The 13127-nt window shown below is 44.9% G+C and overlaps 2 protein-coding genes and 1 long non-coding RNA gene across 3 annotated transcripts in view; 1 reads left to right on the top strand and 2 right to left on the bottom strand.

The window, feature by feature from the left end:
* LOC135107319 (uncharacterized) overlaps nt 1-3777 on the top strand; it is a 6368-nt gene extending 2591 nt beyond the window's left edge. The window contains exon 2 of the mRNA XM_064017029.1: nt 3012-3777. Coding sequence (XP_063873099.1) covers nt 3124-3777 — 654 coding nt within the window. The 5' untranslated portion in view covers nt 3012-3123. The remainder of the gene's footprint in view (nt 1-3011) is intronic.
* Nucleotides 3778-3805: 28 nt separating this feature from the next.
* On the bottom strand, nt 3806-4507 carry LOC135112094 (uncharacterized). The gene is made up of 2 exons (XR_010274060.1): nt 4462-4507; nt 3806-4267 (listed from the first exon to the last, which is right to left on the bottom strand). It is a non-coding gene; the product is annotated as an uncharacterized LOC135112094 (long non-coding RNA).
* Nucleotides 4508-6709: 2202 nt separating this feature from the next.
* Nucleotides 6710-11282, bottom strand: LOC135112089 (uncharacterized). Its single transcript, XM_064026047.1, has 2 exons — nt 10907-11282; nt 6710-10712 (listed from the first exon to the last, which is right to left on the bottom strand). Exon 2 carries the CDS (start codon nt 10197-10199, stop codon nt 6825-6827), a length of 3375 nt encoding a protein of 1124 aa, XP_063882117.1. The 5' UTR covers nt 10200-10712; nt 10907-11282; the 3' UTR covers nt 6710-6824.
* Nucleotides 11283-13127: the final 1845 nt, after the last annotated feature.

Genomic DNA, 13127 nt, shown 5'->3' with positions numbered 1-13127 from the left:
CTGATCGTATAGGTAGTGCATTCTGGACTACTGTTTAGGAATGTGTGTCAGATGCATTCCAGACCCATTCCAGTTGGTTTGAAGCCCACCCTCAATAGATATGTTAGACAGGGGAGTTTTAAATCAATTCCACATTACTCTTGGATTGTAGGGAGGGATATTCAGTGTCAGCAAAGAGGATTCCAGGTCAGTTCCAGTCAGGTTCCAGGGACGGGGTGTCAGGTACGCGGTGCTTTAAAACAGATGTGTGAAGGAGGGAAATTTCCACAGGCGATTCCAGGACGGCTCGTAAGGGACGTGTGTTCCTGGGGGGCATTCCAGATGGGGTTCCAGAGGGATGTGTTTACGTTCGAGCGAGGGGGGAGGTGGGTTCCAGGATTCCAGGCAGTCTGAGGGAGCAGGAGGAGGGATGCGCTGTGGGGATGGTTGTGAATATGCAAAAGTTTTAGTTAGAACCTAAGGCAGAGAGAGAGAGAGAGAGAGAGAGAGAGAGAGAGAGAGAGAGAGAGAGAGAGAGAGAGAGAGAGAGAGAGAGAGAGAGTTGGAGTAATTGAAATTGTATTGATCAAATGAATATAAATAATCGATTCATAAACAAACATGCACAATATGGCGGCCAGCAGTGACCTCCATTAACTCTTAAATCCCGCTGCTCCTCTCTTCCCTCCACCATTCCTCCCTCTATTCTCTTCCTGTTTATCTCCTCTCCTTCCCTACCACCCGACCCTTCTCCACTCTCCTCTGCTCCTCTTCCCCTCTTTCTTACCACTTGTTCTTCTGTATCTTCTCGTATCTTGCACACCCTTGTCCTCCCTTCATTCTTTTTCCCTCTCCCTTTCCATTCCCTTCTTCCCTTCCTCTCCCCTTCCTCTCTCTGCCCCGCCTCCTCAGTATCTGCAGGCGTATTTGCGCTTGAAAAATTATGGTAAACTTATTGCCAAAACCTGTTTGTAGAAATAATAATCTTGCTCATATCAAACGTGTGTGTGTGTGTGTGTGTGTGTGTGTGTGTGTGTGTGTGTGTGTGTGTGTGTGTGTGTGTGTGTTTATGCGTAAATTTTTCGCGAATTTCAAGCGAGTGAAGTGAGATGAAATGGGACGATGAGAGAGAGAGAGAGAGAGAGAGAGAGAGAGAGAGAGAGAGAGAGAGAGAGAGAGAGAGAGAGAGAGAGAGAGAGAGAGAGAGAGAGAGAGAGAGAGAGAGAGAGAGAGAGAGAGAGAGAGAGAGAGAGAGAGAGAGAGAGAGAGAGAGAGAGAGAGAGAGAGAGAGAGAGAGAGAGAGAGAGAGAGAGAGAGAGAGATTTTTCTTCTTCAGGTGAGCCAATATTATGAAACGTCGAACAGCGGTTAGGAGAAAGGTGGAGGAGGAGGAGGAGGAGGAGGAGGAAGAGAAGGAGGAGGAGGAGGAGGAGGAGGAGAAGGAGGGAGCGTTCTCAGGTGTCGCAGAGACCAACATTATCTTCCTCTCCTTAATCCTTCTTCTGTTTCTTCTTCTCCTCCTTTTCCTCCTCTTTTGCTACTCTTTTATCTTTTCCTTTGATTCGTTATCCTCTTCCTACTGTGTTTCCTCTTCTTCTTCTTCTTCTTCTTCTTCTTCTTCTTCTTCTTCTTCTTCTTCTTTTTGTTTTTGTTTTGATTGATTATATCTCTTATCCTCTTCCTCCTCCTCCTCCTCCTCCTTTTCATCTCTCTCTCTCTCTCTCTCTCTCTCTCTCTCTCTCTCTCTCTCTCTCTCTCTCTCTCTCTCTCTCTCTCTCTCTCTCTCTCCATTCTTATTCCACTTTTTTATTAAATCTCTCCCTCTTCTCCCTTCTCATATTTCTCCCCCTCGTCCTCTTCTTCCTCTTTTTCCTCCTCCTCTTTCTTGTATTGCAACTTTTTCCATTGATTTTTTACCTTCATCATCTCCATTTTTTTACACATCCAACTCCCTCCTCCTCCTCCTCCTCTTCCTCTTCCTCCTCCTCCTCCTCCTCCTCCTCCTCCTCCTCCTCCTCCTTCTCCTCCTCCTTCAGGTAAGTCACGTGCGAGGAGGTGTGATTCTTTGGGTCGTACTTGCTCGCCCCAATTCACTGTTCGTACCCAGGTAGTCCTCTTTGCTCGGTCTCTCCTACGCAAGACTCCCTCCCAGCTGCGTTGTTTTGGTACATTTGTTAAAGGTCCCCGCTGGTTGTAGCCTTGCGTGGCGGTGTGACTTCCTGGCTGCCTGCGTGGGTGGCTGTTTGTCAGGTTCCGTTGTTTGTGTGTTGTCTCTCTCTCTCTCTGTCTCTCTCTCTCTCTCTCTCTCTCTCTCTCTCTCTCTCTCTCTCTCTCTCTCTCTCTCTCTCTCTCTCTCTCTCTCGTCTGTTTGTTGTTTTCTAGTGGTTTCGACCGTATGCCTTTGTATTTATGCATTTGAGAGAGAGAGAGAGAGAGAGAGAGAGAGAGAGAGAGAGAGAGAGAGAGAGAGCTGCTTTGTCCACGCGGCGCTGAACGCGTTTGTAACACGTCTCAGCCTCCGGGGGCGTGATATTAAACCCGTTGAGCTGCGGGAAGGTGGGAAGGGGGACGGGAGGGGACCGGAAAGCGGACGGACGGGGCAACTGCGGCCGTGGGCAAAGTGAGGGAGATGGAAAATTATGAGGGTGGAGGCGTGGGCGGGGAGAGGAGGCTGGTGGGAGGGAGAGAGGGGTGGGAAAGGGAACTCCCATAAATGCCGGTGACTGCAGGGATGGCGTGAGGGGGATGAGGTGCTGTGGGGTGATGGGGTGGGTCAGGGACTGGCCGGGATAGCGCACAGAGTGAGAGGGCGTGGGGTTCCCGCCCGACAAGCCGAGGTCATCTTTAACGGGTCGCCGCCAAACAGACGCTCCTGATTATGCAAATTGACGCACGGTAGCGGATGTTATGATGTCCTCCCCCTCCCTGCCTTACGTGGGGGACATGGCCTCAGCCTTCTCATCCCCAGCACCCAGCGACCCGCCCCTGACCCGCTAGTGTTTGGGCCTCAGCTAATCGTGTGGGTGCCGCAGGTGCATGCCGGACTCGCCGCCGTGTCGCAGTGCCGCTGGGCAGTGCAGGAGTCGGGCTGCTGCGAGGCGCGACGCCCACTGAACGCTGGGCCGCGTTGACGGCGGCGCCGCCATGAATCTCCCGCTGATGATGCCGCTGACACTTATTTCGTTAGCGCCTGGCAAGGGCGACCCTGAGGGTAACGGGACGGGCGCTGCCCTGCTGGGGGGCGGTACCCCTGGGGACGCGGTGCTGCGGGAGCGCCACCACGTGTCCTTGGCCAATGGGTCCTCGCTGGAGGCCACCTACAGCGGCTCTTACGACGGCAACGCCAACCTCTTCAAGGAGACCATGACGATGACGGGACCCGAACTGCTGGTGGCGCGGGTCCTGGGAGGTCTGCCCCGCCCCTCCCGCCGCCCCGCCGCGCCCCACCCACGCCGACACTCAGCAGCATGCATGGAAGCCGACAGCCACGAGGCTGGCTCGCTGCACGATGCCTCTGACATCGCCATGAGCGAGGGCGGCGACACAGACGAACCCGAGGCCGACCTTAGCTCAAGCTGCTCCTCGTGGCCTCGAGGGATCTCGCCCTCGCCCTCCCCTGAGGATCGGTGGTGGGCGAGGGGCGAGGGTGGTGGGCAGGACTGGGCGTGGGTGGAGGCGCGGTGGCAGGGGCTGCGTCGCCTCAGGACCCACATCCCGCCCGCGCTGGAGGAGCGGCTCCGGCGGGTGCGGGTGCGGGGTTGGGGCCGCGGGCGGCTGCGGGGATTGCAAGAGCGGTGAAGCGTTAGGGCAATCCACAGGCGAGCAATGTGTTGCAACATTTATTGTAGCGCTCCAACCTGTGGGTCCAGGATAAATCAGCCCGATACCAAATCATGGTAAAATCATATGAGCGTAGAAACACTAAAAATACAAAAATAATCACTACATAACATGATCAGACCTTGAATAGTTCCCATGTACCTCATAGTATAATAAGTACAGAAATCACAAAAATATCTCTGCAGTTCACAATATGATAAACCTCCCAAACAATGGATAAATACCCTGTGTGACTCACATCATTATAAAGCTCAGAAAATCCTCATACATATCACTGTAAATCATAGCATGACAAAAATCACACAAATACACAATAACCATAACACTCACAACATTGCCAGCGTCAGTTGTGTTGAAAATACTATGGCGTGGAATCCCCAACAGCCGGATACGTCACTGGTGCTTTGATAATTGATAGGTAATCCACTGACGTCTCACTTTCATAACCCTACAAACCACAGACATGTCAATATCTCATTCCCTGATCATATGATTAGTATAATTTAATAAACACAATCATAGGCACTAATAACCCATGATTGATAACAAGTGGTACAGAAATAATGTTGAGCACATGAAGCAAATTGTAACTACTATGAAGATAACCCTGAACAATAATCATGTAAAGGTTATAACACTTACAGTCTATAGAACAGGAGGGGCGACCTTATTCCCGAGTTCCTACGAGGGAGACCCGTAGCTAGCAAACCGTCTCCACTTGTCTCACTCTCCTGTCTGTCAGTGTCTATATCAGGCCGCGCGGGCCTCCACAACAACCGTGTGCCACTCCGCATAAACTATACTCTTTAACAAATCCATTGTAGTCTACTTATACAGTATTTTTATCACATCAAATATCAAATACACAATTTACGGACAAATACATACATAGTTGGTGTAAACTCGTTCAGCATACAATAAGAAGTATATTAAGAGAAATAAAACAAATAATATTGGAACCATACCACTGACGGGTAGCACGAACGTAAAATAAACTTAACTTAACATGCGCATAAACATGTTACACTCCCCACCCCAAGAAAAAGAATTAAAATTATTGTTCTTCGATCGGAAGTATCAACACAAGTTTGTGGACAGATCTGTTAACCTTTATATCTTGATGACCCTTATACATGCTATTTCCGCTTTGTAACTTGTATCTAATTTGTACATCTCTAACCTTACCATCAGAACTCGGTAAAACTTGACACACTTCAGCAAGTTTCCAATGCCCTTTCAAATTATTACTATCCTGCACCAAAACAATATCTCCCACTCGGAGATTTCTTTTCTCACAATGCCATTTTTGTTGTACAATTAATGTTGAAAAATAATGCATCATCCATTTCTTCCAGAAGGATTTTACAATTGCATTGATGAACCTTTGGCGAGTCCTTGTGTTTGTACTGCTGTCAAATACACCTTCTGGTGTGTGTACACTTGCACGCCCTAGTATTAGATCATTTGGACAAAGATAAGATCCCTTAGTACAGTCTGAACCATTTTTCATACCTATTGGTCTCTCGTTCAACATATTTGCAATCTCAAACATTGCTGATTGTAATTCACCAAATGTCAATGTACTGTCACCTATTACTCTGGTCATAACTCTCTTCACCAATTTTACCATAGCTTCTGAGCACCCATTCTCCCATGGAGCATCAGCAGATTTTGTAAATTTCCACTCCATACCGCCTTCTCGGCTAAATTGTGATAATTTTTCCTGGTCTTGAGTCAAGAAACAAACTTCTTTACTTGCCAATTTGAGTTGTGAACCATGGTCGGAATACATTGAGTGAGGGAAGCCTCTGATGGCTGTAAACCTACGAAGAGTAGTGATGAGGACTGTCAGTATCATACCCTTCTACTAAGTCAACATATGATGCTCTTGTGCTGAGACAATTTACTACAACACCATACACCTTTTTTTTACATCTTCCTTTGACTGTATCCTTAATCATTAATGGGCCAAATAGATCAAGAGCAGAATGGTAAAAGGGAGGTGAAGGTTTCAACCTTTCTTCTGGTACTGGTCCCATGCTTTGTCCAATCACTTGTTTTTCTAAACGTCTGCATGTCACGCAGCGAGATTTAACTGATTTGATTAACTTTCTAGCTTGAGGAATCCAAAATTTAGCCTGTAGTTTACATAGAGTAGATTCAATCCCTCCATGGTCTTTATCATGAATATCCTTAATGCACACCTCTGTGAGTCTATGTTTAGTGGGAAGTAGAATGAAAGCTTCATTATTGTAATTATTCTTCAGCCATGCAGCAATTCTTGATCCTACATATATTATTCCATCCTTACAAAATGGACCTAACCGCTTGAACCTTTTTTCCCAGTTGTCTGTTAAAGAAATCTGGGCTCTTTTGATCCATAATATTTCTGCTTGTTTAAGTTGATCTACTGTTGGTGATGCCAGGATTCCCTTGAAAGAACGCGCATGAAGGGCATTCAAAACTCTTGCAGTGACTCCTATAATTTTGCGGTATGAATTAAATCTGTCTATGTCAAACATATTGCAGTCATTAATATGCCAGTTGTTTACTTCAGCTGTGTTAATGATGGACTTTATCTCTGGTGTTGGAGAGATTGACTTCATGGGCCATTGAGAAAATGGTAATTCTAAGAAAGTGGGTCCACACTGCCAGCATGACGTTGGACCCATATCAACAAATTTACTTGAACGGGTCATTAGGTCAGCTATGTTTACTTCAGTCGAGATCCAGTGCCATTCATTACTCAAGGAGCTTTCTTTTATTTCTACAATTCTATTTGCAACATAAGTTCCAGCCTTAATATTGTGTTTTGTTATTTGTGAAAGCACAATCTCAGAGTCAGTAAAGTGGTGAACATGATCAAATCTGATGTTAGTTTGCCGTTCATTATTGTATTGCGGAGGCGAACACTAAGAACTGCACTGGACAACTCCAGTCTGGGAATAGTCTGTGTCTTAATTGGTGCGAGTCTGCTTTTGGCTGCAAGTAGCTTTGATTGATACTTATCTTTCCCAACACGCCAACGTGCAATAAGCACACGCAGAATATGCTAGGGTGCTCGCATCATTAAACAGTATCAGGGTTGGTTCAACTAATTCAGCATTACAAATGCATCTAGGCAATTTAATAGTTCCCAATTCATGCATATCATGACAGAATTTGTACCATTTCCCTATAAATTCCTCAGGTAAAGGATCATCCCAGTCTAATTTCCGTCCATTCTCATCAATGTACTCAATGATTTGTCTCATCAACAGTTTACCACGTAAAGTCACTGGTGTAACAAACCCCATGGGATCAAATATTGTTGATATGTAACTAAGAGCCTTTCTTTTAGTTAGTGGATTTTGTGGTTCATCGGAATTACTCTTAACTTCAACACTGCAAGTCTGTTTACACGTACTTTTCATTTTCATCTTGAAACTTATTTCATCTTCTACAGGGTTCCATACTAATCCCAGAACCTTTTCTCCTGGTATACCTGACAAGTCCACATCATTTCCAACTTGGGTCTTCCCACTTATGATCCACTCCTTCATGTGAAAGTTTCCACGGTTCAGAATAAGCTCAACATCCTTTATGATCTGACTAGCCTTCTCTGTATCATTCATGCTATGTATGATATCATCCATGTAACTATCTTGCACAATTACGTTGGCTGCTTCAGGGAATTCCTCCTTGCATTTCTCAGCTGTTTGTCTCATAGCAAGTATAGCAATAGCCGGACTACAAATGTCTCCAAAGGGAACTGCTGTGAGGGCATAGTGGTCTGGGGCCCGATCCTCAAAGTCTCGCCAAAGAAACCTGTGTACGTGACTGTCAAATTCAGATAACCTGATGCTATTAAACATCTTGGCTATATCTCCAACAAATGCTATGGAACCTTCTCTGAATCTAAGTAAAAGACCAAAAAGACTGTTCATTACATTGGGACCCTTAGCCCAATAATTATTCAGCACATGACCATTATATGAGGCAGAAGCATTAAATACAATGCGAGTAGGGGTGGAAGCTGAACTTTGTTTCAACACCTCATGATGAGACAAATAGTGCACTGGACCTTTGTACCAATTTAACTCCTCCCTATTTAGTTTTCTAGCAACACCTCTCTTTAACATGTCATCAATTTGTACCTTGTAATTTTCTGTTGACCTACTGCCCAACTTCTTCAGTCGCTTTTCCGTACCTTTAAGTTTCATTAGTGCTACCCCAAAATTATTCGGCAAATGATGTGGATCTTTAATCCAAGGGTAATGTACAGTCCAGGTCTTCTCTTTCTCCTGATATTCAAGTCCACTGAGAATCAATTTCATTTCTTCTTCTTCCTTTACAGTTATGTGCGTCTCTCTATTGCAGTCTTTACAGTTAATGCAATTGGTACATTTGGGTCTACAATTTGTGCCTAGGTGATCCATTGCAAACAAATTATCTATATCCTCCTTAAAAGTTCTACAGATCTCCCCTTGAATTTCAAAAGTGTTAGATGTTAAGGACATGTGGTTTACTTGAGCCACATAGTGCTCTGTATATTCATTTTTGAGTTCTGGGTGCGATCCTCTGACACAATAGCCGAAGGGACCTTTCATGAGTTGCAATTTCCCTACAGTTTTAACAGTTGTAGGAATGATGTCACAACTGTCAGCACCAATCAAAAGATCAACTCTCCCATGAGGACGGAAAATATGCATTGACTGAGAAACTCCTAACTGAGAAAGAATTATGTCCATAGGGACTGGATTAACTTCTGAAGTGATTTCATCCATTCCTACACATTGTATTAAATATTGTTTACCTGTCTCATCTACAAGAGGCATTTTATACATTTTAGTGAATACAGTATCACTTACATTTCCAACTGTTGTCATAGTGATGTTATATGGTGTGCCACATAATCCTAAGTCCCGTGCTTTGCGATGAGTCACCAAGCTACTTGTACTGCCGGGATCAAAAAGAGTTACTAATGAGTCATCTTTACAGTTAACTTGACCAATCATCAGCAAAGTACAACCATCTGACTTGTTGGTGTGAATATTAATATCATTTTGATAAAGCAAATAGTGAAGTCTCGGATGATGTGGCTTACCACAAACATTACCATTTCCTAACTTCATGTAGCAACTGCGTTTTTCCTGACAATCCTTAGAACTGTGTCCCATTGCCAAACAGTGAAAACAAACATGGTTCTTCCGTAAAACCTCCATCTTGTTTGAGGGTTCCAAATTATGAAATGTGTTACAGCGACTGATAGTGTGCGAATCAGAATTGTGATACCAACAAAAGTTGGGGTTTCCGTAGTTTTGTCTATGACGTCCAACCTGTGAACCCCCACTAGATAGTGTTTGAGTGAACTTCTGCATTATACTTTCCATGTTAGCCTGATGTTCTGCTTGTTGAAGTTGCAACTTTTGCAATGTTCTCATAATTTGACTGTCATCCTCTTTTACCTCTACACTATGAACAGTAGCCTTGGAATTATGTGACCTCTTACGAACATCTTTGTCTATATAATCAAGGACATTCTTTTCTTCCTTCAAATACTTTAACAACTCAGGAAAAGCATTTACTTTATTTGACAGATTTTGGTAGATCTTAGTCCACTCTCTTTTTTGTTGGGGTGGAAGTATTTTCTCAATTAAGCTTATCACAATTACAGTGGACATCTGTACTTCTAAATTATTTTTACTCATGTCAGTCCAGCACTTTTCTATGACTTCCACGGTTTCTACAAATTTACCAGTATTGCCTTCAGCAATTGGCTTTAATTCTTGCAGTTGGTTGATAACAGTATCTGTCAATCTAACTGGATCAGCATACCTTTGGTCAAGACGACGGAACATTTCCTTGTAATCATCATCTACTCCATGTACTACACTTAGCGCTTCACCTGATAAGCACTGTTTTAAGGCAAAGGCATTTTCCCCATAATTGACAGTCATTATTTTATCATAGTTGCTGCGAAATGTCTGGTATTGGCGTATGTCACCTTCAAATTTAGGAGGTTCTATTGGCTTCACCTTAACCTTAGTTGCACTATCTGTTAAGGCTGTCTCCTTTTCCTTTTTACATAGCTGTAATAAAGTCTCACAAGCACCTGTCTTCAACAATTCTGCCTGAACTATATACTGTTCTTCATTCTTAAGTTTTCCATTAAAGTCCTCCTCCTCTTGATCACTCTCACATAATGCGTCCATCACATCCTCGTGTCGTCTCTCGAGTTCCCGAAAAGCGTCCTTTACTTCCTCATAATAATCCTCAATAATGCTAGATGGCTTACCCTGCTTCACTTGCTCAGAGAGTAGGTTACACTTCCTAGTTAGCTTTCCACGGGCTGTCCCTCGTAGTCTCCGTCGGCGCTCAAGGTCCTCCGTCTTGGGCATGGTTGTGGGTGTTGTTGGAATGAAGCGTTAGGGCAATCCACAGGCGAGCAATGTGTTGCAACATTTATTGTAGCGCTCCAACCTGTGGGTCCAGGATAAATCAGCCCGATACCAAATCATGGTAAAATCATATGAGCGTAGAAACACTAAAAATACAAAAATAATCACTACATAACATGATCAGACCTTGAATAGTTCCCATGTACCTCATAGTATAATAAGTACAGAAATCACAAAAATATCTCTGCAGTTCACAATATGATAAACCTCCCAAACAATGGATAAATACCCTGTGTGACTCACATCATTATAAAGCTCAGAAAATCCTCATACATATCACTGTAAATCATAGCATGACAAAAATCACACAAATACACAATAACCATAACACTCACAACATTGCCAGCGTCAGTTGTGTTGAAAATACTATGGCGTGGAATCCCCAACAGCCGGATACGTCACTGGTGCTTTGATAATTGATAGGTAATCCACTGACGTCTCACTTTCATAACCCTACAAACCACAGACATGTCAATATCTCATTCCCTGATCATATGATTAGTATAATTTAATAAACACAATCATAGGCACTAATAACCCATGATTGATAACAAGTGGTACAGAAATAATGTTGAGCACATGAAGCAAATTGTAACTACTATGAAGATAACCCTGAACAATAATCATGTAAAGGTTATAACACTTACAGTCTATAGAACAGGAGGGGCGACCTTATTCCCGAGTCCTACGAGGGAGACCCGTAGCTAGCAAACCGTCTCCACTTGTCTCACTCTCCTGTCTGTCAGTGTCTATATCAGGCCGCGCGGGCCTCCACAACAACCGTGTGCCACTCCGCATAAACTATACTCTTTAACAAATCCATTGTAGTCTACTTATACAGTATTTTTATCACATCAAATATCAAATACACAATTTACGGACAAATACATACATAGTTGGTGTAAACTCGTTCAGCATACAATAAGAAGTATATTAAGAGAAATAAAACAAATAATATTGGAACCATACCACTGACGGGTAGCACGAACGTAAAATAAACTTAACTTAACATGCGCATAAACATGTTACAAGCGGGTGCGGGGACTGCAGCGGGGCCTGGGCGAGGCGTGGCGCGGCGCTTCACCTCGCCGTGCCCCCAGGGACCCCATGTGTCGTTCGTGCTCCCTCACCCTCTCCAGCGAGGACGACCCCCGCGAACAGTCAACCTCCCAAGGTAGGTTCCCGAGTACCCGCCACACTGGCGGGGGAAGCCCCCCTCACAGCCCGCCCCACGTCACCGCTCGAGACTCGTGCTGCGGCGGACTTCCTGGTTCGTGTGTGTGTGTGTGTGTTTGTGTGTGTGTGTGTGGAGGAAGAGTGCGTCAGCACTACCTCCACCAAAGTTGACGCTGCTGTTCCCTCAGTGCCGTGATTCACCTCGCGTCCCCCCAGACAACAGGTGTGAGGGGTGTGGGGGTGAGGGGCACGGTACGCACCTGTATGCAAAGCAGGTCATGGAAGGAGGGAATGGATAAAGGGGAAGAGGAGGGAACTAGAGGAGAGAGAAGGGAGGAGAAAAAGATTATGATGTGATTCCTGGAAAGATGCAACACCCCTCCAACCTTCCTCCACTTAAGACTAACTTTTACATTATCCACAACGCCCCTCTCGCCCCCCCACACCCTCCTTTTAGAATGCTCCATTTTAAGCCCCCATTCCTTACCCCTTCCTTACCTCCTTTCACTAAAAAACACCACCCTTTCCTCTTCCCCCGTACAGCTTCACTGACCCCTTAACCCCTTGAACAAGACAATGCCACCCATTAGCCACCCCTTAGTCACCCACCTCCACCTGATCCACACCTGATCCACACCTGATCCACCTAGCCACAGAAAGAGGTCTAAACAAGGACAGGTGTGGGCTGCGGGTGACAGGTGGTAAAACGAGTTAAGGAAATCCGTTTAAAAAGTGATTAAGTGGGTGAATGGATGAGCAGGTAGGTGGAGGGACAGGTGGAGGGGCGAGTGTGTCTGAGTGGAGGGAGATATTGTCAACAGGATTTTGCCTTGTGATGGAAATGAGAGAATTAAACGTAAAGGATGTTTTGTCTGTCTGTCTTGTGTCTGTTTACCTCTCTCTCTCTCTCTCTCTCTCTCTCTCTCTCTCTCTCTCTCTCTCTCTCTCTCTCTCTCTCTCTCTCTCTCTCTCTCTCTCTCTCTCTCTCTCTCTCTCTCTCTCTCTCTCTCTCTCTCTCTCTCTCAGTTCATTTCCATCTTCCCTTTCTCTCCCTTTGCTACTCTTTACTTTCTCTTCTTTTCCTTCCCCCTTTCCCTCCCACTCTCTCTTTCTTTCCTTCCCTCCTGCTCTTTTTCATGAGGCAGTAAGTTAACATTCTTTCTTTCCCTTTCCTTTTTTTTCCCTCTCTTTTTTTCCCCTTCCTACTCGTAGTCTCCTGCTCTTCCTCCCTAGTTGACTCTTTCCTCCTTCTCTCCCTCCATGCTCCTTCCACTCCTCCGCTGTCAGTAGAGCCTCCTTCAGGAAGTGTTCGGGAGGGGAGGGGGAAGACCGCAACCAGAGGGGGGGAAGGGGGCGAGAGGGGGGGCGTGGACGGGAGCCAAATTGGAATTCTTGTGGAGTATTTTTTTTCTTTTTAATATCAGACAAGACGGCAACCCGAGAGAGAGAGAGAGAGAGAGAGAGAGAGAGGAGAGAGAGAGAGAGAGAGAGAGAGAGAGAGAGAGAGAGAGAGGAAAAACATTAAATCCAGAAGGGTCGCATTAAATCCAGAAGGGTCGCGTTTTCATTAATCTTCATGACTTTTTTTTTAATTGAACCAATGAATAATATTGGACATTTAGTGAACGAGGAATAATGAAAAAAATAATAATGGATGAAGAATCATGGTGATAATAACGAATGGAGAACCAT

This window comes from Scylla paramamosain, chromosome 2, assembly GCF_035594125.1.
Source record: "Scylla paramamosain isolate STU-SP2022 chromosome 2, ASM3559412v1, whole genome shotgun sequence".
In the NCBI taxonomy this organism is placed as follows: Eukaryota; Metazoa; Arthropoda; class Malacostraca; order Decapoda; family Portunidae; genus Scylla; species Scylla paramamosain.
Note: the sequence above shows the minus strand (reverse complement) of the source record. Positions and strands in the feature narration are given on the sequence as shown.